Source organism: Eleginops maclovinus, chromosome 1 (assembly GCF_036324505.1).
Source record: "Eleginops maclovinus isolate JMC-PN-2008 ecotype Puerto Natales chromosome 1, JC_Emac_rtc_rv5, whole genome shotgun sequence".
NCBI lineage: Eukaryota > Metazoa > Chordata > Actinopteri > Perciformes > Eleginopidae > Eleginops > Eleginops maclovinus.
Window position 1 is genome coordinate 14,149,239 of NC_086349.1, and position 26,244 is coordinate 14,175,482.

General features: G+C 43.5%; 1 protein-coding gene across 1 annotated transcript in view; it reads left to right on the forward strand.

The window, feature by feature from the left end:
* Positions 1-1,309: 1,309 nt before the first annotated feature.
* dip2ba (disco-interacting protein 2 homolog Ba) overlaps positions 1,310-26,244 on the forward strand; it is a 42,200-nt gene continuing 17,265 nt past the window's right edge. The window contains exons 1-7 of the mRNA XM_063880894.1: positions 1,310-1,537; positions 21,251-21,322; positions 22,594-22,743; positions 22,868-22,993; positions 23,491-23,733; positions 23,838-23,966; positions 24,775-24,894. Of these exons, the coding sequence (XP_063736964.1) occupies positions 1,453-1,537; positions 21,251-21,322; positions 22,594-22,743; positions 22,868-22,993; positions 23,491-23,733; positions 23,838-23,966; positions 24,775-24,894 (925 nt within the window). The 5' untranslated portion in view covers positions 1,310-1,452. The remainder of the gene's footprint in view (positions 1,538-21,250; positions 21,323-22,593; positions 22,744-22,867; positions 22,994-23,490; positions 23,734-23,837; positions 23,967-24,774; positions 24,895-26,244) is intronic.

Here is a 26,244-nt window from a genome sequence, read left to right on the forward strand (position 1 = left end):
GGCAGTGACAAAAACCTGCAATTATGCTGTTATGTAAAGTATACTTTGAAGCTTGTTTTCCTTTAAATCAATGCCTATGTTTCTTATAAGGAAACCATGATTTTAACATTGCTTGTAAGCAGCCCTTAATTGCACAGGGAGTGGTTGAAAGTGTATATTTATTTTTTATATTTTTTACAGTTACAATGCCACAGATGGCTTTTTAAAGTATTCTTACATAAACTGAGGTGGCATTTAAAATCAAGTACTTCATCTCAAATAGGACCAGGGTTGGATCAACCTTCTGTGGGTCAAGAATAAGTTGAGGGTCTGCAAAACTCACATTCTCCGAGCACTCTATTCGTCCTAAATGTGGCCAGATGTTGCCTTTGAGTTTTAATTTGTTAGTGTGTCCATAACTGCTGGAACAGCGTTGATAGACAAAAAATAGTGGCATAGTATTTTGACCTTTGAGTTATTGTTTGGGTCTTTTTAAGCAGAAGTGCCCAACATTTTCTGGTTTCAGCTTCTACAAATAATAATAATAATATGGAACAAGACAAGTGAAGACATAGCCTTGATCAGTTTTGATTTGTGATGATCAGTCAGCTCTACGGTCTAAACATGTAATTTGCATTGTATTGTATGTTGCCTTTAGCACCCAAACCAACCAAGAATCTTTTCAACTCCAATGTTGACATTAGTTCTCAAGTTTTAATGTGCGTGAATGTATTTGTATGATCACTTGTGGAAGCAATCAACCAAATTACAATACAGTGATCCTTTGATTTTTTTGGGGCACCTTGCTGGTTGAAAACTCAAATTCTAATCCAAGTTTATATTTGATATTCTGGTACTTTTCCACCCTTGCTTTCTCCAGTGTTGGGTTACAAAACTCTAAAGACCCCAATATTATCTAGTCAAATAATAAAGTTGAACTCTCCTGTTTATTGTCAAGGTCGTTTAAGCTTAACTAAATATAATATAAAAAATAAAGTGTACTCCATTTTGGGCTCATTACCTGATGTAATATGATCTTAAAATAAACGTTAATTCCTAGAAATGATTTCTTATCTTTATACATTGGAAGTTTACAAATAGCAAGAGATATTATTTGTCTTTATTTAATTAAAAAGAGATAAGATGGTTTTAAAAAATAAATAAAATGTGTGTGTGTTTCTGCCGGTCAGACGCTAGGGGGAGCAACAGTTTCGGTGTGTGTGTTTTCCGGCATGCAGTAGAATTAACGTACAGGCGAGGCAGGCGAGGTAAAGGCAGTCACGTGACCGCGGCTCGCTGCCGTCAGTGAGTTTTTCCCATTATGGCGGAGGGGCCAGCCACACGGATGGACAGTCTCTCCCACTCTGAGGCTTGTTTTGTGTCTTGAGGGAGGGCGTTTTATATTTTAATTTTTTTTTACACTTTACCTTCCTCTTTAACAACACTGCACTCTGTGTGTTTATCGTCGGAGTGATGGCGGACCGCGGCGTGGATGTGTCCGCCCTGCCGAAAGAGGCTCGGGACCAGCTGGCGGAGTTGGACCTGGAGCTGTCTGAAGGTAAAGCAGTGTGGGGGGGCGCTGCCTGCCGGGTAGCGGGGGGGTGGGGGTGCTATAGCATGATTTCAAGCTAGCTGTGCGTCTGAGGTGTCTGGGCTTACCAGCATCGATTAAACCAGTAATGTCCCAGTCTTTTGTTCCACTTTCCCTGTATAACACATTGAATGAGGGCTCACTGAAGCTAGCCTATTTGTGCTAATGAAGGATGTGGGCACGCGAGCTAGCAGTTCTTGACAAGCAGCACGAGAAGGAAGAGAACGGCTCCATCCATTTTTCCTCGTGCCTGCTATCTCAACCCATGTAGTGGCCAACATAGAGCTACAATGTCGATTTAAAGACATTTTTAATTTCCATGTCTCGTCATTTTTCTGTGTGATTGAATGTCAAAGCCATAGCTCTGTGTGTGTGTGTGTGTGTGTGTGTGTGTGTGTGTGTGTGTGTGTGTGTGTGTGTGTGTGTGTGTCTGAATAAGGTGGCCAGAGGCTAGGTCTGGCTATCAGAGCCCGACCCTCTCATCTGTAGTTATACTTCTTCATATGGTGGGAATTTGATTTATCTGTGACCACATGGCTTCACATCATTCACTAGCCCTGTGCTTCTTCTTGCCATCTGCGTTCAGGTTTCAGCTGCAAAAAAGCAGCAAATACTGTGAGTCACTGTGACTAGTGTTGACATGTAATGACACGGCCTACAGTCATCCCCTGGAGTCATAGGAACACACAGACTGTTATGAATTAGTGTTAGAAATTAACAAACGTAGTGTATGACCTCAGTGATCAACAAGATGCACAGAGCCTTACACCTGTGTAAACCTGCTATTACTGCAATTATAGGTTTACCTCCGCGCCTTGCTCATCAAGGGTTTCACTACCCACAATCTTATGGTGATATTTAGTGAGATCTGTCAGGTGAATGCTATGTTGTTCCCTCTCATAGTAGTTTTATCAAAATACAGCATTATATTGATTCTCTGGACACCAATATAGTACATGCTGGTATCAGAAAGTCTGCCAAGATAGGATTTGATACAATTAAAGTGTCTGCATGTTATCATGTGCCTATTTTGCATAGGTATTGTTTGTTATAATAAAAATAAACCTTCTCTAGGTCACTATAAAGTGCCACATTTCTCATGTTTTAAACTGTTTAAATTTAAGGAAGTAGGTGCACTAATACAGAAATGTTGACTCAGACGTACTACTAATAATTAATAAAAATGAATAATAATAGTGTATCTAAAAGATGTTTGTTTTATTTGAATTGATGATATTTGATTATTGAATTGATCCTAGTCGATTTGTATCGTTACGCCCTTACTATACACCCTCACTATTGTATATGTAAGTGGGGGATACATTTGTAAATATCTATTTATTGAATTTCACAAATATTTCAACCATTCATTCATCCAAAAGCAAAGTGCAAATCAGCCCTCCCCCAGAGCAGCTGTTATCTCCTGCTCGACACACATTGACACACACTGTCACATCCCAGTGACAGTACCCCCCCTTGTCCCGCCTCATGGCACCTGGGATATGTTCTCCAGCTGAGCTGACTGAATCCAGTGGTCCATCTGAACAGGGACCACTCAGTGTCGACTGATCCATGCTGATCCACATTTGGAGGTTTAGGTAGTGTGATGTAGTTGACTGACACTGATCGCCAGTATTTGTTATGGCTCCTCTTAATACAGATTGACCTTACAGACTTTGTGATATCAACATATCGTTACAAAACATCGATATAATATTGTATTGTGATGGATTATATTTGAACCCAGAATAATACCAAATTGTTTGCACGTGACCTTTATATTACGTATTATTCCAACACAGAAGAACTCATTACACACCTAATAACTGTTAATCTATATGGAGTGGGACTGTTAGAGCTCTTATCAGCCAGTATAGAAAGTAAGTTTATATATTCGTGAATCTGATGGTAAGTTAACAGCAGAAGGTTAATGTCTTGTGTATTTTTTTGGCCTAGAAAGAAACATGATTGCTGAGATGTTGCCGTATTGTTTATGAATAATTTATAGTCTGGTAACTATCCCCTTTAGCATATTTTGGCATGTTATGGCCAATGTTATAAATCAATGATTAGGCAATATGACTTTGCTTCACTGTGATGGAGTCATCTACTTTTAGATGTCAGATATTTATTTACTGAATTAGTCAGAAAAATTGTTTTCTTTCGGATTCTTTAAATTAAAAATGTCTCAATTTATGTTTGAGGGAAATATATTACCTGTGGTGGTGATGGATTACACTGGAAGAATAATCTCCTCTATTTTCCGGTCAGTTTCCTGTGGTAATATACTTTGAAAAAGAACTTTTCTCAGGACTCTTCCTTGTTTGTGCAAGTTGCAAAACAACCAATCATATTCGAATGATCCTGGTGGCCATGTTTACTCACTGTATTCCACATATTGGTGGATGCAGCTCTCAAGTAGCTAGCTCCTTTATGACTGGACGCTTGCGGCATGTCATCACTTTAAAGGCTATTTCTCTTTAGTCCATAACAAGCATTCCTCTGAAGCAAGAGAAAGTGCCTGTTCCTGCGTTGCTCGGATAAGAAAACAGGCCTGATAAATGGCCTCTTAAAAATCAACCCAGTTCTTGTAGCCCCCTGTGACCGTGGGACACAATGAGGACCATTCAGCGGGTCTGAGCTGCCGAGACCAGGAGCTCTGCTGCCATTCAGGCCATTCAGCTGAACCCGGCCTTTGTGTGCACGTTGGAATGAGCCGCCTGCATAGGAAGGGCAGGGAGGGGCCGCTGACTGGTCGCACTTGAGAAGATGACGTGTTGTGTGCACTGCTGAGGGGAGGGGTCCACCTAGCAGCTGAGCCGGGAGGGGTAAGAGGTCATGTCTGCTTCTTCCCAGGAAACCAGCCTACCTGGCTGTCATCCCCCACCATCTGTCAAGCACTTTGTACAGAAGTCTAGAGTGGTTAAACAAAATTCCTAAATTCCACATGGATTATGTTTTCATCTGTGAGTTAGGAGCTGCTGATCCAGGCCAAAGGGCAATCTTTGACATTGAAATATACCTGGAAATGATTTGCATAACCTCCCTGTCTTAAGTTTTTGAAAGGGGTGCACTCACCTGACTTCTTCAGACCGAATACTGATGCCTTGGATCCAACCAATACCAATTACTGATCCAATACCACTGTTAAATTAATTATTCAGCTATTTTGACCCCAGGCTTTGAGTATCTGAGGGACTAAACCTCTGTGGACTTAAAAAAAAAAAGGAATCCTTAAGACAAATCTTTTTAGTCTGGCTTTCAGTAGTTTCTTACTGCCTGATTGTTTAAGTCCTAATTGGTCTTTTTATTCTAGTGCCATTTACTTAGATCCACCCAATCAATACCCCATCCAGCTCTTTGAGTCTGCGGCGGCTCGATATCTGTATCCGTGCATCCCTACCTGAAATCATAGGCTAATTCTATGTTGTCAAACTCATGCCTATGTTTATGTTGAGAGACAGTTTTACTCTTTGTCTTTGCATCTGGGATCAGTGAGTTCAGATTATTGCCAGTTGCTTCCTTTCTAGGCCAGTTATGCAGCCAGCCAGCATTCAGATGCAGCAGAAGCAGGCTCTGCTTTTGCATGAGATCGACGGCCCTCAGCGGGGGGATGACAGCACTGATATGGACCAGGTCTATGTCAGCCATCCGTCTTCTTGACCCCAGCCATCAGTGACAGCGTGTAGGGCAAAGCCTGATGGATCCTTGTGTAACACTATCCTCCCGACCGGTGCTGATCACTTCTCTCAGCAAACTGTTGTTTTTGTTAAGTCAGACAGAGTGCTTATTTTGAGACGGATCACAGACGTGTGATAGACTTCCTCAAGCTCATGCTCATTTGGTGCAGAACTGTTGTTTACTAGGTGCAGGTCTGCGCAGACGAAAAGAGGAATAAGAGTGTCACAAACGGATTTCGAAAATGAAATCTCGACCCAGTTTCACAGCTTTTGACTCCCCCAGGCTTGCTTCTGTAACACCTTTACCAAATAATACAGCACTTGTCCTGCAGATATGAGTGGGCAATATGTTCCAAATGATCACAGCTTAATTTCCTCAATATGTTAAGAATAATTCAAATGTTTAAAGACTATTTAAAGCAGAAACAGACAGTCAGACAGGAGACAAGGGGAGGGTGACGGGACGGTGAAAGGCAGTAAATATCCTCAGCCAAGGGGGAACCTCGCATTTACAGACTTCCTGCTGTGCATTTATATAGTTTTTCCTGCAACACAATGCTATCATTTCAAATATGCTAGTCTATGTTGGACTGTAGCAGCAACTGTGGACCATGATGCTCGTCAGCGTACTGTAGCGATATAATTATTATGAAGATGGATGATGATCAATAAAATGGATTTATTTCCCAGTCCTACATGCAGGAGGACTTTAAACCTTCCATTAAAATGTCTCGCTAGAGTCTTAATAGCTTTTCATATGAATTGTATTTCTCTTCTTGGATATTTGGGAAGTACATGCCTCTGTTTCATGCTCAATAGGTCAGAATCTAACATGCACGGATCATCTTCCAACGCCTCGGGTCCCAGCAGATGGTTGGGTCCTCTTGGCAAAGGTCTTTCTCTATGCGTGTTTGTGTGTCACACAGTATGTTTGTGCACACAAATCTCTGTGTGTGTGTGTGTGTGTTTGTGTGTGTCATAATACTGTTTTACTGTGAGGAGTTAATGATGGCTGCAGTCCCGCTTCCTCCTCCAGACCTGTTGGAGGATGAATTATTCACACGCTCTCATTAAATATCAGGACTCCCTCGCAGAAGGGTGGAGGTGTGTGTGGGCGTGTTGGTGTGTGTTGTTGTTTGTGAGCGTGACTTCTTTACACTACCCAGGTAGAAGTCGAGGCATGCAACCTTTTTTCTTCTGAATTAATGCAGGAGGTTTTGGCGTCCCACTCATCTAGCCTGCAGACCTGCACATGTAGGAGATGCTCAACTTGTCGAACAACATCACGTTTGTTGTCGGGTAGGGCTGGGCGGCATGTCAGGAGTCAACAATAGTAGTTGATTAACAGTCCATTAAAAACATTCACATTGTTATTTCACTGTTATGTATTTCAGTCCATCTGACAAAACAACACTATCACCATAGAGTTAGTCAAATACACGACTGAATGTTGTCAACAATAACAAAAATGGGATCCTATCGTCACAGTATTTGCCCCCAGTATTCGGACTCATCATCAGGGTTACTCTGCTATTAAAGTCGGGGATGAATCATGAAGTAGTGGGAGAGTATCTGTAGGGTCATATGAAGCATCCTCTCTTCTGTGGGGCCCTTGAGCAGGACTCTGAAAAGCTGCTGACCTTGTGGTCTGAGCTTCCTCTGGAGGCCAGCAAAGTTTAATGGAGAATTTTCCGACTGTTTATAAACAAAAGTGTACAATCGCATCCAATAAACCACAGCTGCTGCAATTAGTGGACTCAAAATACTCGCCAACTACTCTGTGTTCGATTTGAAAAATGCAGTTTTTAGCCATTCAAAGACGGACTTCTTTTTTCTCTCTCGGTTATATATTATGGAATAGATTTCTGGTGAAATATTTAAAACCAAACGAATAATGTTAAATGTATGACAAAAGTCCATCAGTATCCAGGCCCGTTTCCTGCCTGTTGTACATCTGTGAGTCACTGCAGTAAGGCGTGTCCTCTTCTCCGGGGCACATCCCTCTACCACAAAGTGAGAGAACCTGTTTCAACCTCCTGTCTCCCCCGGGCTGTTAACTGATTTTAAAGCAAACTGTGACTCAAAAGTTTTGTAATATCAGACCCCTTTCTCCCAGTCTGTACAACTCCCACCTTAATTCACTGCTCCGTTGAAGCCTGTAATCTCAACCGGGCTGACGGCGAAATGTGAACGCTCTTTATTTGCATTGCACAATCGATGAAGCTTTCTGGGCCTGCAGTCATTCAGTCGCGCTGTGACACACCAGGAAAGCTGACTGATTCTCTCTATGATTTATAGCATCTTGGCTACATGATGAACCGATTGGTTGCAAAACTAGAATCTAGCCTTGTTGTGTCTCGCGCTGTTGTGAGACTCAGTCGGAGCTGATGCAGCCCCTCCGATGTATCGCAGGCTATATCCACTGGCCGGCGAGCCATGTGACTGTGCTAATGCTGAAGAATGCTCTTGTGAATATAAATAGACCTGGCTGGCAAGACAAATTCGCTTTCATGCCTGAGGAGGAGAAAACAAGCATCTCTTTGACACAAAAGCTCCCCCATTATTGCAGCGGAGGCCACCCTCTAAAAGTCCAAGAGTCAGTCCTAATTGTATTTTATTTCTCTCTCGCTGAGGCAAATGGCTAGTAGACGGCAGCCAGGAGCAAATACTTTCATCCAACCAACAGGCTGGCTGGCTGCTGCATGTGGGTCACTGTTACGCCCATGGGTGCAGTGTGAAATACTGCAGCCTGCTGAGAGCTGCCCCTCTCAGCAGGCTGCCGGACCCAGGGAGAAAGATGCTATAGGTATGCTAATTGTTAAAGCATCATACCAGTACATTGTGAGGTTTTATGCCACCTACAAATTGTGTCAAATTATTGGTGAATAAATGATGCTTTTAGAGTGATTTCCCATCTTACAGGAAGCTATTGATTTGACTTCATTAGTTAGTACTTAATAGGAGTTTATACCGCGCCTTGGCATACAAATCTGACATGCATCTTTACAGGAAAGTCCGACCACTAATGTGTTTAATGTCGTTGAGCAGTTCAGACGAGCATCTGTAATGTCAACATCACTTCCCTGAGGATTCAGGCTAAAGGTATTTCTGATATTTGAATCTAAAAGATACAGTTTTGTATGAAGTGATATTAACATGTCATTTTCAAATGCAAAAAGTTATGTTTTTTGTACCAGCTCGCTGACCATCGAGCTGCTCTCTGGTGTTTCCGTGTCATTCACAGACTCTCTCTCTCTCTCTCTCTCACTCACTCACTCACTCGCACGCACGCACGCACGCACGCACGCACGCACTCACGCACGCACGCACGCACGCACGCACACACACACACACACACACACACACACACACACACACACACACACACACACACACACATTGTCTCTGTCTCTCACCCGGCCCTTCAGCTGATGGACCACAGCTGACCATTACAGCCTTTTGAAGAGGGTGTGTGGAGCACGGGGTATTTTCTCATCAGCTGGTCACTTTCTATATATGAAATGGCAGGCCTGCATCACAGGAAGGGCTGATGGGAAACTACGGCTCAGGGGCCCAGCAGACCTGCTCTAATGTACAATGAAAGTTTCCAAAAGGTCACCTGCGTTCTTTGTCAGCGACTCGTTGGGTGGTTGTATTCTTTTTTGCCTTGAATCTGAATAGTTGTTTCTAATTCTTGTGCGGTGCCAAAGGGTTATCGGAATATAGCATTGAGTAGAAGTCCTCAGGAAGCCCCTCTACACGCTGATGTGTATCTCCCCTCTTGGCCCCTCAGAGCACATTGTGCTGCAGCTTGGCTTGTAGTCATGGACCCCTTTAATTCAACTCCCCAGAGAAAGAGGTAAAACAAAGGCTGTGAAAACACATTGGATGTTGGGGGTGGGGGGGCTTCGACCTGTTAATCTTCTAACAGTCGATGGCTCACAGGCACTGTTGTATTTAACGTCTTTAATGGAAGCGTTTGGGTTAATATTTCGACACGCATCGTTTCCTGATAATGTGTCTTTTTATAAAATAGTTGGTTGCGGTTTAACCCTGATGGGTTTTTTCACTATTTCTGTCAGCACACTAGATGTTCTAATGCTAGCTGTGAACTTGTTTAGATGGTTTATAGAGATAAGGGTAAGCCACAAGTCAGTGTGAGTAGTGACAGCATGTCATCATAGTATTTCTCACACGCCTGTCAGTGGGAGTCCCTCGCCCTACAGCAGCTTTGTGTCATGCTACATGCTCCAGTGACGACACGCAAGTCAGGCGGCTGTTGTTGTGAATAAATAAACAATAGAGCTATATCTTAAGATTATCCAACTGACCTTTCTTTTGGGACTTATCATGTGCACATTATTTAGCATGTAGCAAGCAGGGAGAGATAGCATCGTGATGTAGCATCTTTTTGTGTTGAAAGTTTGTAATTGTGATTTGCAGGTAGTTGTTTAAAATCTACATTAGATTAGATTAAGTCTCTTAAATTGTCAGGATCAAACCAGTTTTATCGCTGCACTGTCAAGTGTGTCATCTTTCCTTCAGTCACTGACTTTCTTCTGACCCCTGACCTGCCTGTGTCCTGATGGGTAGCTTGTTGCTAACCTCCCCTCCCCACCACTCCCCTGTGACCTTGCTCTTCAGTGAATGGAAATGTTTCTGCTGACACAAAGGTTCATTTATTTAGAGATCTACAGGCATTAATACAGTCTACCCCCCCCCAATTGTTTTTATTTTCCACATTCCTCTAGTGTTGCACCTTGTACCCACACATTCACAGCCATCATTTCCAGCGCGTCGATGGATTCCCATCGTGATGACAGGCAGTGTCATGACTGTGAGCAGAGGGTGGTGGGAGGTCAGGACCCTGAGCTGTCCGCAGAGGGGAGCGTAGGCAATAAGGCCGCTCAGTGTCAGCTGTACGCCTCAACACCTCGGTGTGTGAGTGGGTCTTAAAGGCCTCTCCAGCCACGGTATGAGCTCAGAATATTGATTCAATGAAATCAGCTGCCTGGTTAACGCTACTCCTTCTGCACTAATGTCTTTTAACTCATCATCCAGAAGCAATTAGGCAGAGTCAGGGAGCGTGTTATTGGTCCATTTGTCTTCTAGAGATGGGACATGGAGAGGATGCTACAAAGACAAGCTCAGTTAAAACGCCACGGGTTGGGAATGAGTGGTTTGGAGTTCAGATGCAGCTTCAGTTGATGGACCAGTCTCAGTGAACCCCAGGTCAGGCATGCCCCTCTCTCCTGACCCCTGTGTGAATGTCGTAACTACAACATCACCGCAGTGACACGGGACACCTCTGGCTCACTTTCACCGCTTCGTACACTCTGCTTACCCAGCGATGCTTCAACACTGACCTCGTGCAGTAATCCGGCAAGGAAGCTTTCTCAAAATGACTGTTACTGTTCTTTACAGAGCTGAATGAAGTCAGTCAACCCACTGACCTGATTCCCCTGCCCTCATAGTTAGATTAAATGAGCTGGAGGAGACGCCACTAAACTACTCACACAGGTCAGTTCATACAGTGCAGTTTGCCATGGTACAACAAAATCACATGCGTTACTACGAATGATGACTGCGTAATTCAAGTGTCCCAGTGAGCCATGATTGACAAAGCCAACCAACATTTCTTCATTTGAAACAAGGCAGCCTTTTTTCCCAGCGGACATTAAGCACAGGTGTTCCATTAACGATGACTCAGTGACACCTGGAAGTGGTTGACGGTTAATTAGAAGCACAGGTGTTATTAATCACATTAATACACCTCTACGACAAGGCAAAGTGTAACCTATAAAAAGGGGTTGTTAATAAATCCTCAAACTGCTGCGATATAATTGATTAAGCATGTTTAGCTCCATGTGATTGGTAATCCAGGACAGTAAGTGGCAGGGTAGCTAGCTTATCTGAACAGATATCAATGTGGGATTTAGTCTCTCACCTCAGCTGGCACGCCTGATGGTAAACAGCTCAGTGCTGCTACAGTGTGCTTAAAGCAGCCTGACAGGAGAATAAACTACATTAACCTTTTACTGTTACTCACAACCCACACGTGGCTGTTTGACGTCAGTTTGGTGACTCAGCAATAAAACATCTTCAGTTGTTCACCAGTCTTATCTCTCTGAAGTAATGCGCTCTGAGTTTTTTTAACCAACAAGATTATACAACTCTTATTGTGTTCAGGGACATACAGTGAATGAGTGTGTGATAAGCAGAAGCACAGAGAAGAGGCGAGTGTAAGTTGAAAAATGAAATAATAGTTTTCTAGACTTCCTTGTCTGTGAGTGTTTTTGGCTTGCTCATGCTGTAACCGTGCCCGACTCCGATCGACTCTCACAGCTGGCTCGAGAGGGCCGTCCCTGCCAATATGAAATGTGTGTGTGATAGAAGTAATGGAGGAAGTAGGGCAATACCCACTCTGCACTCAGACAGAATATGAATGCTTTAAAAGCTTGGAAGGAGCATTAGTTTTATTTCTTTGGCAAAAACAACTCCAGGATGCTGACTCTCCACTCTGATTGATAGATGTTTCTTTAAAAGCGTAGTGGGAATAATCTTTTTATTTTGAGCCCAGTAGAGCCAACACAATCGAGCTGAAGTGGTTTTGTCCCAGACAGGAAAGCCTGATCGGAGTCAATTTAAAACTGGCAGGCATGTTTATGTGTGTGAGTTTGAATGTATGTTTTTCACAATTACAGTGGTGTGCAAAAGTGTTTCCCCCTTCCTGATTTCTTATTTTCTTGCATGTTTCTCACACATAATTGTTTCAGATCATCAAACTAATTTACTTGTCTTATCTTTGTCTAATATTTAAATTTGTTTGATGATCTGAAACATTTAAGTGTGACAAACATGCAAGAAAATAAGAAATAATAAGGGGGCAAACACTTTTGCACACCACTGTATATAACTTTTCTTCTGCTAGCATGGCCTCAGCTGACTTTGATCTGTATAATGTGCACTGTGAGTTGGTTTGTTTTCTTTGCTTTAGTTTCCTGTTAACCCCACCTTGCTGCGGTCCCACCAACGCCACATGGTTTCATTTTAATTTTTTAATAATAGTCACACCTTTCCAACATCCTCTGTGCTGGTCAAACCCTAACCTCATTACCTTCTGTTTACTAGAGCACACAGCTGTTCCACACCTTTAATCGCAGTAAGACCACGTTTGAGTTTTTTGCTTATTCTTCTCTCTTAAAGGCTCCATATTGTGGCCGTTTTTACTGATCATAATTCCATTGTTGAGGTGTACTAAAATAGATTTACATTGTTCAATGTTCCAAAATCACATTGGTTTTCTCTTACAGCATCTCTGTATAGTATCTCTATTCACTTTCTGTCCTAACGCCTTGTCGGAGCTCCTGCCCCCCCCTCCCTATGAGCCCAGTGTGCTCTGATTGGTCCACTCTGTTCTGATTGGTCAACAAACTGAGAGGCTCTGCCCCTGTCTAACAGAGTGCTTTCCCAGCCTTCCCGTTACAGCTGAGCATCAGTCTATGTGTCACAATGACGCTGGTACAGCCATATATGTTTGAACCGGAGTCCGATCCTGAAAATGACACAGACCAACGTGATGGACCTGATCCACCGTCACAAAGTAGACTGGAGCAGGCGGTTTCACAGTGGAACGTTTCTATTTTGTATCGCTCTTACATTTCAGGTGTAATGTTAGAAATGAAACAAAGTAGGAACAGCCTCGTCCTTCAGTACTGCACGCTTTGCATATCGTTATCAACCTGTGCAAGGTTTTTGAAGCTGTCGTCCATGAAATGCCGGGCACACAGTACAGTACTTTGAACCGTTGAAGGAACAGTGTTAAAAATAAATTTCAAACACTGACTCTTTCGTGGTACTGCCTTCGGTAAGGCAAACAGATGACATTTCCCCTCACATTTCAGGGCACTGTACTTCCTTGACATTTCAGCCTTCCAACAGTAAATGGTCGGTTGGCAGAGGGTGTGCCTATTGGTCTATAGCTATGGGCGTGCCAACTTGCAGATTGGTCTCCAGATTTAGTGACGTCAATAACCCCCGGAAGAAAAAAATGGAAAAGGAAAAATCTACAACGAGGCGTTTGAGGGCAGCGTAGACACGTCTTTCCTGCTGTAGAGTTTTACTCGCTACAGCGTATACTTTGAGGGTTTGTGACTTTGCAGACCGTTTACATGCAGAAAAAGCTACATAATCTGACATAATTTCTAGAGAAAACGAGTTGTTTTTCCTCAGCACTGTCAGACTGAATGGTAAAGGGGAATCAACTGGGACCACCACTGCCAGTCTCATCAGGTGTTCTGCTGAAAAATAACTGATCCCTTATATTCATCGTGGCCCCTTTAAATCTATAATTTTGTATCTTTAAAATTTGAATTAAACATACTGCCTACTAGCTTATTCAAGCACTTTCATCTTGAGACTGGAATAATCCAAATCTTACGTGAAATCTTATTTTAGGTACATTTTCCCTCTTTACCTCATCACATTCAGTAGCCTTAGTTGGTATTCATTGGCCTGCTATTGGTTCTTATTGAATGATTTAGATTGTAAGCTAGAGTTTAGAATGATATCTAAACTGACTTTGCCCAGCTCTGCTCAGTCCTGATCTACAGTTCAGTTTACTGTGAAGACCTGCGGCTCCACACTTTAACAGCCAAATACAAACGTGTCTGAATGGAGATTCTCTAGGAAGGGATGACACTCCCCCGCCTTTTTCTCAGCTGGCCGGCAGTTTTCCTCGTCCATCCAGAGATCACGTCATCTCTCCCACCCCCCGGTCTGCTGGAAAGCCCCACATGGCCCGGCTGCGTCCCACAGGAATTGTAGGCCTGCTTTTTTGGAGTGGAAAACGTTGGTCCCGGAGTTAAGAGGCCTTTGTTAAAATATTACAATCTTTTCCCAGACATGAACACCAGAGAGGAACCCATTCAACTCATTATGATTCAGAATGCTGACACTGAGAAAAAAAGATTTTTCCATAGTCCTAAGGGTGTTATTCAGTTTTCTGGGGGTTGTTGTTATACTTAAACCAACCCAAAACTGATCAGTCCTGTTATGCTCCATAAGGAAAATGATATCTATCCATAAGCACCAGTTTGTAAAAAAAAGTCTATAGATTCTCTGTATTTATTTATGATATGGTTCTGTAAGGGAGTTTTTAGGCAGGTCTGCAGCTAAGGATGATTTTCTTTTTTAATGAATTGGCTGCTTATTCTCATCTCTAATATTCAAAAAATAAGATAAGAGGTACTTTATTGATCCCACAGTATAAAACAAAACAAGGCATTGCACATGATTAGAAATAAAAGTAGAAATCTCAAAATAGAATAGAATAAACCAGCATTAGAGTACAAAAGAATATGAACAGTTTCAATATATAATATTCAATAATTGTAAGTCTATAAAATGAATGTCAGTTTCCTGAAGTTGATTTGATCTAGATGCTTTCTTGAATAAGGTATTTATTGACTTTCACATGGCACACAGATAAGCAGCATATTTAAATGACCTAAATGATGATCAGAATAGTTGCCATTTATTTTCCCTGGCTGTTATTTAAATCAATCAACTTTAATAAATGACTAATTGTTTCAGCTTTAGTATAAAATGAAAGTATAACAGACTAAGGCAATGTACTGCTTTGATTATAGAGCATGAACTATGCAAATCAGCTTCTTACATCTCCTTTGACTAACGGCCAGGTGCCAATACATAGTCTTAGTGTCAGGCTCTTTCATTTGCATTTCCTGCTGAGTGTTATTTACCCATGTTCTCGGCACAATCCGCCTGTTGTTTTTGTGTTTCTGCTCTATAAATAAGATCCTGAGGGTGACGATAGTTCCTCTCGCGGCCCTTATGTGTGCATTTACATGTCAATGTGCAAACTGTGGCTGCTTGTGTGAGTGTTTGTGGTTGTGCTCTGTGTGTTTCCGTCATCGATGTCATCTGCTCACCAAGACCCGATGGGAGACTGGCTTTCTTTTGTTGTTTATTTCTCGTGAGCGTGAGTTATAACAGTGTTGCATGTTTGCCTCTCTTTAAAACCGACAACAATCCACTGATAAACAAAGACGTCTCTGTGCAGATCAATCGCTGGCTAGAAGCCTAAAAATGACCTCACCGGGCTTGAAGATCGTCCTACCCTTCGATTGGGACATTTTTTCTGTCTATTTTAACAGGTTTACACAAATGTCCAGACGGAGCGATGTAATCTGTTCTGTTAGATGTAATCTCAGATTACAGATTAGGGTAAAGCCAAAAATGTTGACGCTTGATGACTCAGTGTGAAAGAAACGGTTTTATTCACTACCTTTTTTGGTGTTATCTAGGTAGTTTAGCTCATTGCCTCGTGTGTGTGTGTGTGTTTCTAAACAGTCATGTGTTTGTCAGTAACCTGCATGCACAGAGGAACTGAAACTGTTTGGCAAGAGGAAACTGTGGCTGAAAGAAACTTACATGTTGCTTCCTCCCAGAGCTGGATGTCACTAGGCTAATCTGCCCACAGTAATTACAGGGCTCTACCAGTGGGGGGGGGGGGGGGGGGGGGGTGTGTGTGTGTGTGTGTGTGTGTGTGTGTGAGGGGATGGCAGTGGTCTGTACAAAAAGTATCGATGTGTTTACAGCATCAACAGAGAACGAGACAAACCATAGTTAATGAGAAGAGAGATCACTGCTGTTGCCACATCCTCCGTAGAGTGACTCAATGTCTTTTGTCCATACATGATCTTTGGGGTATGTGTGTGTGTGTGTGTGTGTGTGTGTGTGTGTGTGTGTGTGTGTGTGTGTGTGTGTGTGTGTGTGTGTGTGTGTGTGTGTGTGTGTGTGTGTGTGTGTGTGTGTGTGTGTGTGTGTGTGTGTGTGTGTGTGTGTGTGTGTGTGTGTGTGTGTGTGTGTGTGTGTGTGTGTGTGTGTGTGTGTGTGTGTGTGTGTGTGTGTGTGTGTGTATCGGTGGGTTGGGAGGTTAATCAGCTGTTTTCTCAAGCCATGACTCGCCATCACACGGACGCATCTGATTGTTCCGGTGTGTGTTGAGCCCGGTGCTTCTGTCTGCTGGTGTCGACTGTTAGCTCACTTCTGACTAAAGCGCGGTCAGGGCTCGCCGCAGTGTTCCCGGCGCGAGGCAACAATTACGTCATAACGTATCGTGTGTAAACAGCAAGACTTCGCAGGTTTTTGAGGCTCTTGTGGCGCAGCGCTGAAGATTTGGAACATTACTCCGCTCGCGTTTCAGAAAAGACTGCCACAAGAGTACAAGAGTACTTGAATTGAGACGTGGAATTAACTTTCACTATTAAAAACGTCTCGGGAACAGACTGCACATTTGTTTTTTTGTTATGCTTCAGAAAGCGGAGATCTTTAAATCTACATTTTAAATAAAAATGTTGTCAGGCAAGTCTAATTGTTTACGGGTAATTGAACTTTTAACCCCTGATCATTACAACACATTTATTCTCCCTCGAAAACTGTCCCTTTTTTATGATATAAATATATATATATGTAAATAAATTACTTCTTGATTCAATGTTTTTTTGTCCCCCACCTGCCTTTTTGGAGGATACAGCAACAGACAACGCCTTGACCGTAAGCCTTTTCGATACTCCTGGCTTGTAGAGTATAAACAAAGTATATCCGAGGAAACATTAGCCTGACTGTTATTGAGATCTTTTCAGCATCTGGGCCCTGAATAGCTGGCAGGAACATGTTTTTACCCAGGATCCTTTCTCTATACTTCAAATACAACTAAAGGCACTCACACTTTGTCAAATTGCCAGAGGGATTTTCATTAAGGAAAAGTGATCTGACCACAAACCAGATGGAAAACGTTGGCTCTAAAAGTGCTTCATTGGGCCTTTTCAGGTAGAGGAGCATTTTCCTAATTGAAAGTGTTCTTCACCAGCCAAGTAATATCAATTGAGCAAAAGAAACGTCACTGTGTAAAAGTTGCAGCAGCAGGTGGTTCTCTGGGCGGAGGATTAGCCGCAGAGCACGCCGGCTTTGTTGTTGGAGTTTCATATAGACGTTTAAGTCTAAGAGTGTGGCAGAATTAAACTACGTGTTGAGATAACCAACACAAACAGGAAAATAATCCTTTAACTCGAATAATAATTTTCCCTATTGACCTGGAGTCTTGCATAAGGTTTCAGGTGAGGATTTGTCCCCACGCAGCACGTGCTTATAATCACACCCTTAGCGTTTCATTCCCAGCGCTCTCTGACTGCGCTGCGTTTATTACTCATCGTTTATCCACCATTAAAGTGGCATTAGTGCTACTTTTAAGGTTCGTTTGAGGAGGCCAATTATCAAGTCCATTGTTAATAATGACCCTGAAAATCACATTTAAAGTGATTCAGATGCAGTCGATCAATCAGACCATTCAACAGCTTGGAAAAAAGCCATGCAAACGACTATCAAGATATGAAGTGCCCTTTACTCATGCCTCTGGTCTGCTCATATTTTTCTTGGATTGATTTATTTTTTATTTAAAAAAAGGGGATGGTAATGTAAGATTATTTTCTGCTCTCTGCTCCTTTTCTGGTATGGTGTGATTACTGAGAGAGTTTTTGTGAATAATTGTTATACATTTAGTTTGTGCATACCATAAACAGAACAACTAAAAATGAAATAATGCAGTTCACACTGAGTTGAGGCTCTCTTGTGCCAGAGCAGATTAAAAACTTGAGTGGTTCTCACCTTCTCCTGTAAGATCCCTTTGTGTCAGAACGTGGCTCGCTGTCATTATTGGTTTAACTGGGAATGCTGTTTATGTGTGTGTATATCCCCTCTGTGACCCTTCGCTGTCAGCTTCCAGAGGATCAGCCCTCCTTCTGACTCGACCTGAGGTCAGAGGTCAACAGCAGCAGTTTAAAGGAAGAGTCAGCAGGTCACTGTAAGCTTCACGTACAGACAGACCCCCTGTAAACCCCTGGATGACAGGAGGGAGGATTACGACTATCGCTTAAAGAAAGTAGATGAACTTTGTCGCTGGATTCATACGCCTAAAGCCCTATTAGCACCAACGACTTCTGTGATCTTTATCCTGTGCAGATGGCCAAGTACGCAAATTACCTTTATTTAACTGACAGAAGGTATTTGCGAATCCTCTCAGGGATCTGTGGTTGAATTTCTAATATTTTCACAAGGTGTTTTGTTTTGAAATTGATATATATTGTGTGTAAACCAGGAGGCTCATCTCATTACACCGCATGGAAACCTGTCTCCACTGGGGTGAACATGTCCGTCATATGCATGGACAGCAAAACAACAGACCCTGGTTTGACACACTGACACACATCTGACAGAGACGGCCTGTAATGCAGCTCTGCTCCTGTCAGCATACTGTAGCTCCCCTTAACCTGCACCAGCTGTACACACACACACACACACACACACACATACATACATTTGCTTCCTGCACCTCAGGGGAGTTTTTGGCCAATGGGCTCGCTCTCCTGGCCAGTTGGCCCTTGCTGCTAGCACCGTGTTCTCCAATCAGCGCATTCCTCTTTCTCTAGACAGACACAGGGAGACGGTTTTTGGCAGCGCACACACAGGGTGGGGTAACGCTAATATCCTGTCCCCCGACCTCAGATTACACGCACACACTCAGTCACTGTACTGTTTTGCTCATGCTCGCACTCAAAACACCACATTCTTGCTCTCCAAACACACAGCTTGCCCTCTGTTTTAGAGCAGCTGCTCTCTCTCAGCCCAGAGCCCTCGCTGTCTCTGCCCGCTGACGGCCGCAGAGCCACTGCGGTCGTGCCAGTCCTCGCCTGTTGTTTTGCCTTCACCCTAACACAGACCCTCCTCTGTCTGTGGTAATGACCCTCCATCTTTCCGTGCCTCCCTTCCTCCCTGCGGGCACCGCTTGGACACCAGCACTGGGCCGGACAGAACCCTGTCTCCAACAACAATGACGTTCCAGTCCACGACAATCAATTAGCTGCTGATTGTCTGTGTGTCTGTGTGTGTCTGAGTGTTTATCTCCACATAAACTAGTCTGTAGCGTCCACACGTAGAAACTGCACTCAGATCTTTGGCTTTAGACAAAGTAACAATAGAAGTGTAGAAATACTCTACAAGTAAAAGTCCGCCAATCAAAATCTTCACTTAATCCCAATTAAAAGTACAATATTTGAAGCATGAAAATATATTTACATGTCCAAAAGTAAGCCGCATCATCTCGATATAAAGGTGAATTCATTTACTTTAGCAGCTGGTAAAGGTGGATCTAATTTCAATTGCTTACATACTGCTGTGTTGCTTGACCTTTATTATTAAGTAACATCATAAATGATTCGTTTTTTATTTCTATTTTATATTATCTTGAATCTGCAAAAGCAGACTCAAGCGACTTTCTCTTTATGGGTTTATTCGTCTCCAAATCCACAGTGAAAACTAAACATATTGAAGCAAAAATGTCAATATTAGGAAGTATATTGATCCATACAATGTGAATACTCGTGTGAAGTACGTATACCTCAAAATTGTACACAGGTGCAGTACTTGAGTACTGTGTTATATTCTTTCACAGGTGTCGTTCCAAACAAAAAGAGAAACAGAGGAGAGCGACTGTAACACATTTACTGCTGTGTTTCTCATCAATAGTCTGTTTCAGGCCAGTGTGTGCACCCAGGCATGAAGTCACTGCTGCACACCCCCCCCCCCCCCCCTTAAAGAGAGTGACAAAGCACTCCACACTCAATCACACACTCACTCCCTCTGAAACCCTCTGACTTTGTCCCCCCCCCCCCCTGTGTAGTGAAACCTCACGTTCCCTGCAAGAGTCGGGAATAAAAGTCTGCAAAACTCCCAATACTTCCAAACTACAGACTCAACCCTTATGGGGGCTTTTCCTCTTAATTCAGTTGTTTTTCTGGGATAACAGCGGACTGTGTGAAAGCTTAAACACACACACAAACTGAGTCACACACACGGGACTCCCCACCCAGTGTCGGCTTATCCAGCCCACCTCCCCTCCAATCTGCTGCTGAACTCCCCTGATCTCTCTCTCTCTCTCTCTCTCTCTCTCTCTCTCTCCCTCTCCCTCTCCCTCTCCCTCTCCCTCCTCATTTTCTTTCCGTTGTTGTTTCATACACACACAAACACACACCGGCCACTCACTTCTGCCAGTGACTCTTGCCATGTGTTTATCACCTCACCCCCCACAACCCTGCCTGTTATCTCTGATTCTCTCCCCCCCCTGTCAGGCGGCTGGACGAGGGTTTCCGTGCTGTCACAGGTCAGAGTGTGGAGGAGGGATTGAGGCTAAGCAGTCTTTTGGCACTATTGCTCTCGACGATGTTATCGCTGGACACGGCGGAGGGGAATAACTGAGAGTTTGCAGCACTGGGATGTTTGTGTGTACAAGGGGAGTGTATGTGAGTGAATTGGATAGGGTGTGCCCTGCATGCACACTGTGTGTTTTGGGGGTCCCAGTTAAACAGACTTTGCCTTCGTCTCTCTTTGACAAACGTTGTCAGCGGTGTGAGTCCGGACGGTCCAAGGCCAAATGAGGAAGGGTGTACAGTGGGGAAAAAGAGGGACGGGGCAGGGGAGATAAATTGTTGAGTCCCATGAGAAACCCACTGAAATGGCTTCCTTTTTTTTGCTCTTACTATCCCTTCTTCCCGATAGCCTTCAGTTTTGCCATTGTTCTCTGCCGCTTTCGGTTATCTGCTTGTTCCTGTAATCATATTTGGGTTTCGTAGCCTGGAGGAGCTTTTATGCACTCGTCATGTTTATTCTCCGGGGCTAATGTAAGGCCAAACAATGGCGCTATCTCCTCGTTGTAAAGCCGTCAACATGTAGAGTTCAGTAGATTTGTTTTAAAGAGGATTATTATTATGACTATACCCCCTTGCAATTTATTAGCTGAAGCAGAGGCTGTGTGTGTCAGAGGAGAGTTGTCTGTACTACATCTGGCTCGTGTGTGTGTGGGTGTGTGTGTGTGGTAATTAAGTCTAACATAACGGTGTGGTGTCGCTGTCCCCTCTTCTAGGTGACATCACGCAGAAGGGATATGAGAAGAAGAAAGCCAAGCTGCTGGCCTCCTACATCCAACACCTGCCAAGTAAGACAAACTCTTCTTCTGCTTTTCCTGATTTAACTTCTTTCTTTCTTTCTTTCTTTCTTTCTTTCTTTCTTTCTTTCTCTCCTCTGGAATTGTTAGCTCCTCTTCCAATGTTTTGGTGCTAGTCACTCTGGCTTGGGGAAACTTTAGGTAATTTATTCAGAATAAACTCATCAAATCCTGACTTTATTATGATAGATGTTTCATCTACTTAAAGATTCTTCTTCACCATTTGTATAGAGAACTAACAATAAAACTGTTTTTATTTGTTCAGCTCAATAAAGAGTAGCTTCACTGAGTGTCCAGTGTGACTGTAATTCTCTTTGTCCAGTGTGTCAACGTGAATTTCTTGCTTTCTGTGGCACTCTAGTGGCCAACGTGTAAATCGCACAAATGCTAACAAAGCATAGAGTAACCACTTCTCTTATATCTGCACAGCTGTAGAACATCTCCAGAACAAAGCCACAGAATGAGGTGAACCTGTGAACACAATTAGTTTAAACCTGTGTCCCCTTACTATCAGAAGTAGGGGAGTAGCAGAGTTCGGCTGTACTACAGTCACCTCTGTTCTCACTGGTAAGATGATCTGCTCAGTTTTCTTGGTCAGCTGACTCACATGAGGGTGTGGTGTTTCCTCAGGAAAGAATTGCACCACATTAGCATTGACATGAAGAAATCCTTCCCGAGGAGTCACTGTAAACTCATTTTTAGAAAAAGAGAGGAACACTTCCTTTCAACCTAGTTTAACCTTGGCCTGTTTGGACTTGCGCTACCACATGATACATGACGTGATTATTCACAGAGAATTGAAAAGCACTGCAGGACTCTAAATCTCATATGGATCATTTCTATATTTAGTACTTAAATTACATTCCAATGGTTGTTAGAGGGTTCTGCTTTGTAACGGGCAGCTTGCCCTGAATGTCAAAGCTGGTTTGAAACTCCAGAGGTCACCTCCTGCTCCCGCACTCGTCCCATTGGGCCTCCGTATCCCTCTGAACCATCATCTGAACAGGGACTCTGGGAGGAGTTTACTAAAAATATATTTAGCTTAATCTAGCCTAGTTTTAGGTACTGCGTTAACAGTACAAGTCACATCAGTCAGGCACATGTCCCTAATTCACTCCATGCTCAGAGGCTCTGTAGGCAGGCTAAATTTAGAGAGCATGATATAATATTAATGCCTACATGTAACTGTAATGGCATTATGTAAAGCAAGACTCTCCGAAGTCTCATGTTGTTTATTAATGTTGCCCGCTTCTGTTCTGCAGATCTGTCTCTGCCAGATGTTCAACTTTCCCCAGGCCACAGTGCCGACCCCAGCCCTAGCCCCGAGGCCCCGGGCCCCTCCACATCTTCAGCCGCCAGACACCACCGCACACACCGCAATGGGGGGGCCAGGGATGACCGCTACAGATCAGGTACACAGATTAATTACACACAGTCATTAAGCACCATCCAGCCTTACCAAGCATGGCAGCCCTCTATATTTTATTAATCTAATTCTGAATACTTCACTTGTTTCTCTCTCGACTGTTTATGTAGACATCCACACGGAGGCTGTGCAGGCAGCCCTGGCCAAACACAAAGAGGAGAAGATGGCGCTGCCAATGCCGACCAAGAGACGCTCAGCCTTTGTCCAGTCTCCCATAGAGAACTGCACACCTCCAGGTACAACCTAGTTTCTCACTCTGTGGGGAGTATTTACTCCCATCAGAGGGTCTCTGGATCAACACACTTTGGCTAAATCCATACTGATATGTTTTTTTTTTAAACACAAGATTTAATAAGTTTATGCCTAGTTTTCTGTGGGGATTTTAAGCTGTTAAATCCATTTTATAAATCTACTCCTTCCTTCATGTCCAGGAGGGAATCTTTTATTTGAGCAATTTGCGAAAGTCCCTGTCTCTAAGTGTAGCAGCATTAGGGTAACCTGCTTCCTGTTTTCCAGTCTGATATACGTTGTCATGCGTGTTAATATTCACAGAGAATAAATGTTGCTTAGTGATCCTTTCTTTGTGGCTGTAGCCTGTATCCCAGCCTGTGCTGCTCTGTAGCTGACTCCACCTTTTGAAGAAAGATGGCAAGCCACATTATAGCTGCATCATTTGGGGTCAAATACTGTAAAGAAAACCATCTAAATATTCATGATGTTCTCTCTCCATCAGACACATCCTCTGCATCAGAGGATGAGGGCTCACTGCGCAGAAAGGCAGCTCTCAGTGCAGTGCTAGCCCAGAGCCTGCAGAGCCCCGATTACTGGATCAACCGCTCCGTCCAAAGCTCCTCCACCTCCTCATCTGCGTCCTCCACCCTCTCCCATGGAGAGCCCAAGACCCAGGCCCAGCCCCAGCCCCAACCCCAACTTGCTGCTTCCTTGTTGGCCGATGTACTGGCCCACACACGCATAGGTACCAGACAGCTCATTAATACACCTTTAATGTAACAGGACACACAGCAGTGGCAGTTGGCTGCTGTTTCCATGTTTGACCTCCTCCTCCTTCTTCTTCTCCAGAAAACAGCGTCCCCCCGGATGTGACATCCTCCACTCCCCAGGAGAGAGGGTCCAGGGTGGACCTGCCTCCAGCTGTCAGAGGCATGAGCCGCGGGCAGAGCCGCTCCAGCATGATGGATACTGCCGACGGTAGACTCACACGAGACAAGATGTTTATAAATACCCACCTGTGGTTTGAATGTTTGTAGCATTCCCTGTAATTTGCATAGAAAATATCACAGTAGTTTTCTAATCCCTGAAATGTGTTGAATTTGATATCTGTCATCTGATGATCGATCTTGCGATTGTGAGGTCAAACCATTTGCACGTGCTAATCATGGCAGCTGAGTGACGTTATCTGTTGTGCATTGACCGTATGGCTCACAGCATTGCAGTGACAAAGCTGATTGGAGTGCCTTCAAATCAATAATCGATCAGGCCCTTTTCACCCAGAATCATCTTCAACATATCCTCATTCCACTGTGTGGTGAACGCTGCTAATCCCAGATATCTGTGTTCTTTCTTTTGGGTCCATTAATCCTGTCCCTGTCTTGACTTTCATTTAAAAAAGGAAAAAGAAAAGGTAATATAAACAAAATCGGGGAAAGGGTGGGATGCTGAAGAGCCCCGAATCAGCTTGCTTTCCAGCCTGGTGTCTGTCTCTCTGTCTCTGTTTGTCTCGTGTCTTAGGCCTAGACATAGACTCCTTGTATATAGGTGATATTCCTAAAGATTGTCTAATCTGTGTCCTACCAATTTCCCTCGACTCCTTCCTGCTGCTGATTCTGAGCCTGACTGCGTGCTGGTGCTGATGGTTCTGCCTGTGTGAGAGTGTGCGATATATTAGATTAGCATTTGTGTTACAATAGAATTGCATGTGTGGGTGTGTGCTTGTGTTGCTTTGGTTGATTGTTTGCATCTGTTTGTGACAGTGGCTGTTGTCTTGGTGTTTGTGCAGGCGTGCCTGTCAACAGCAGAGTGTCCACTAAGATCCAGCAGCTGTTGAACACACTCAAACGGCCGAAGAGACCACCACTCAGCGAATTCTTCCTCGATGACTCTGAGGAAATTGTAGAAGGTGAGACACCAAGTGTGCATTCATGTTTTTGTCAGGAAAAGGTTGAACTGAAATCACCCCAGGAGCAAGCCCTCACTATATATATATATATATATATATATATATATATATATATATATATATATATAGTGGGGCAAAAAAGTATTTAGTCAGCCACCAATTGTGCAAGTTCTCCCATTTAAAAAGATGAGAGATGCCTGTAATTTTTATCATAGGTACACTTCAACTATGAGAGACAGGATGAGAAAAAAAAATCCAGGAAATCACATTGTAGGATTTTTAAAGAATTAATTGGTAAATTCTTCGGTAAAATAAGTATTTGGTCACCTACAAACAAGCAAGATTTCTGGCTCTCACAGACCTGTAACTTCTTCTTTAAGAGGCTCCTCTGTCCTCCACCCGTTACCTGTATTAATGGCACCTTTTTGAACTCGTTATCAGTATAAAAGACACCTGTCCACAACCTCAAACAGTCATACTCCAAACTCCACTATGGCCAAGACCAAAGAGCTGTCAAAGGAGACCAGAGACAAAATTGTAGACCTGCACCAGGCTGGGAAAACTGAATCTGCAATAGGTAAGCAGCTTGGTGTGAAGAAATCAACTGTGGGAGCAATTATTAGAAAATGGAAGACATACAAGACCACTGCTAATCTCCCTCCATCTGGGGCTCCACGCAAGATCTCACCCCGTGGGGTCAAAATGATCACAAAAACGGTGAGCAAAAATCCCAGAACCACACGGGGGGACCTAGTGAATGACCTGCAGAGAGCTGGGACCAAAGTAACAGAGGCTACCATCAGTAACACACTACGCCGCCAGGGACTTAAATCCTGCAGTTCCACACGTGTCCCCCTGCTTAAGCCAGTACATGTCCAGGCCCGTCTGAAGTTTGCTAGAGGGCATTTGGATGATCCAGAAGAGGATTGGGAGAATGTCATATGGTCAGATGAAACCAAAATAGAACTTTTTGGTAAAAACTCAACTCGTCGTGTTTGGAGGAGAAAGAATGCAGAGTTGCATCCAAAGAACACCATACCTACTGTGAAGCATGGGGGTGGACACATCATGCTTTGGGGCTGTTTTTCTGCAAAGGGACCAGGACGACTGATCCGTGTAAAGGAAAGAATGAATGGGGCCATGTATCGTGAGATTTTGAGTGAAAACCTCCTTCCATCAGCAAGGGCACTGAAGATGAAGCGTGGCTGGGTCTTTCAGCATGACCATGATCCCAAACACACCGCCAGGGCAACGAAGGAGTGGCTTCGTAAGAAGCATTTCAAGGTCCTGGAGTGGCCTAGCCAGTCTCCAGATCTCAACCCCATAGAAAATCTTTGGAGGGAGTTGAAA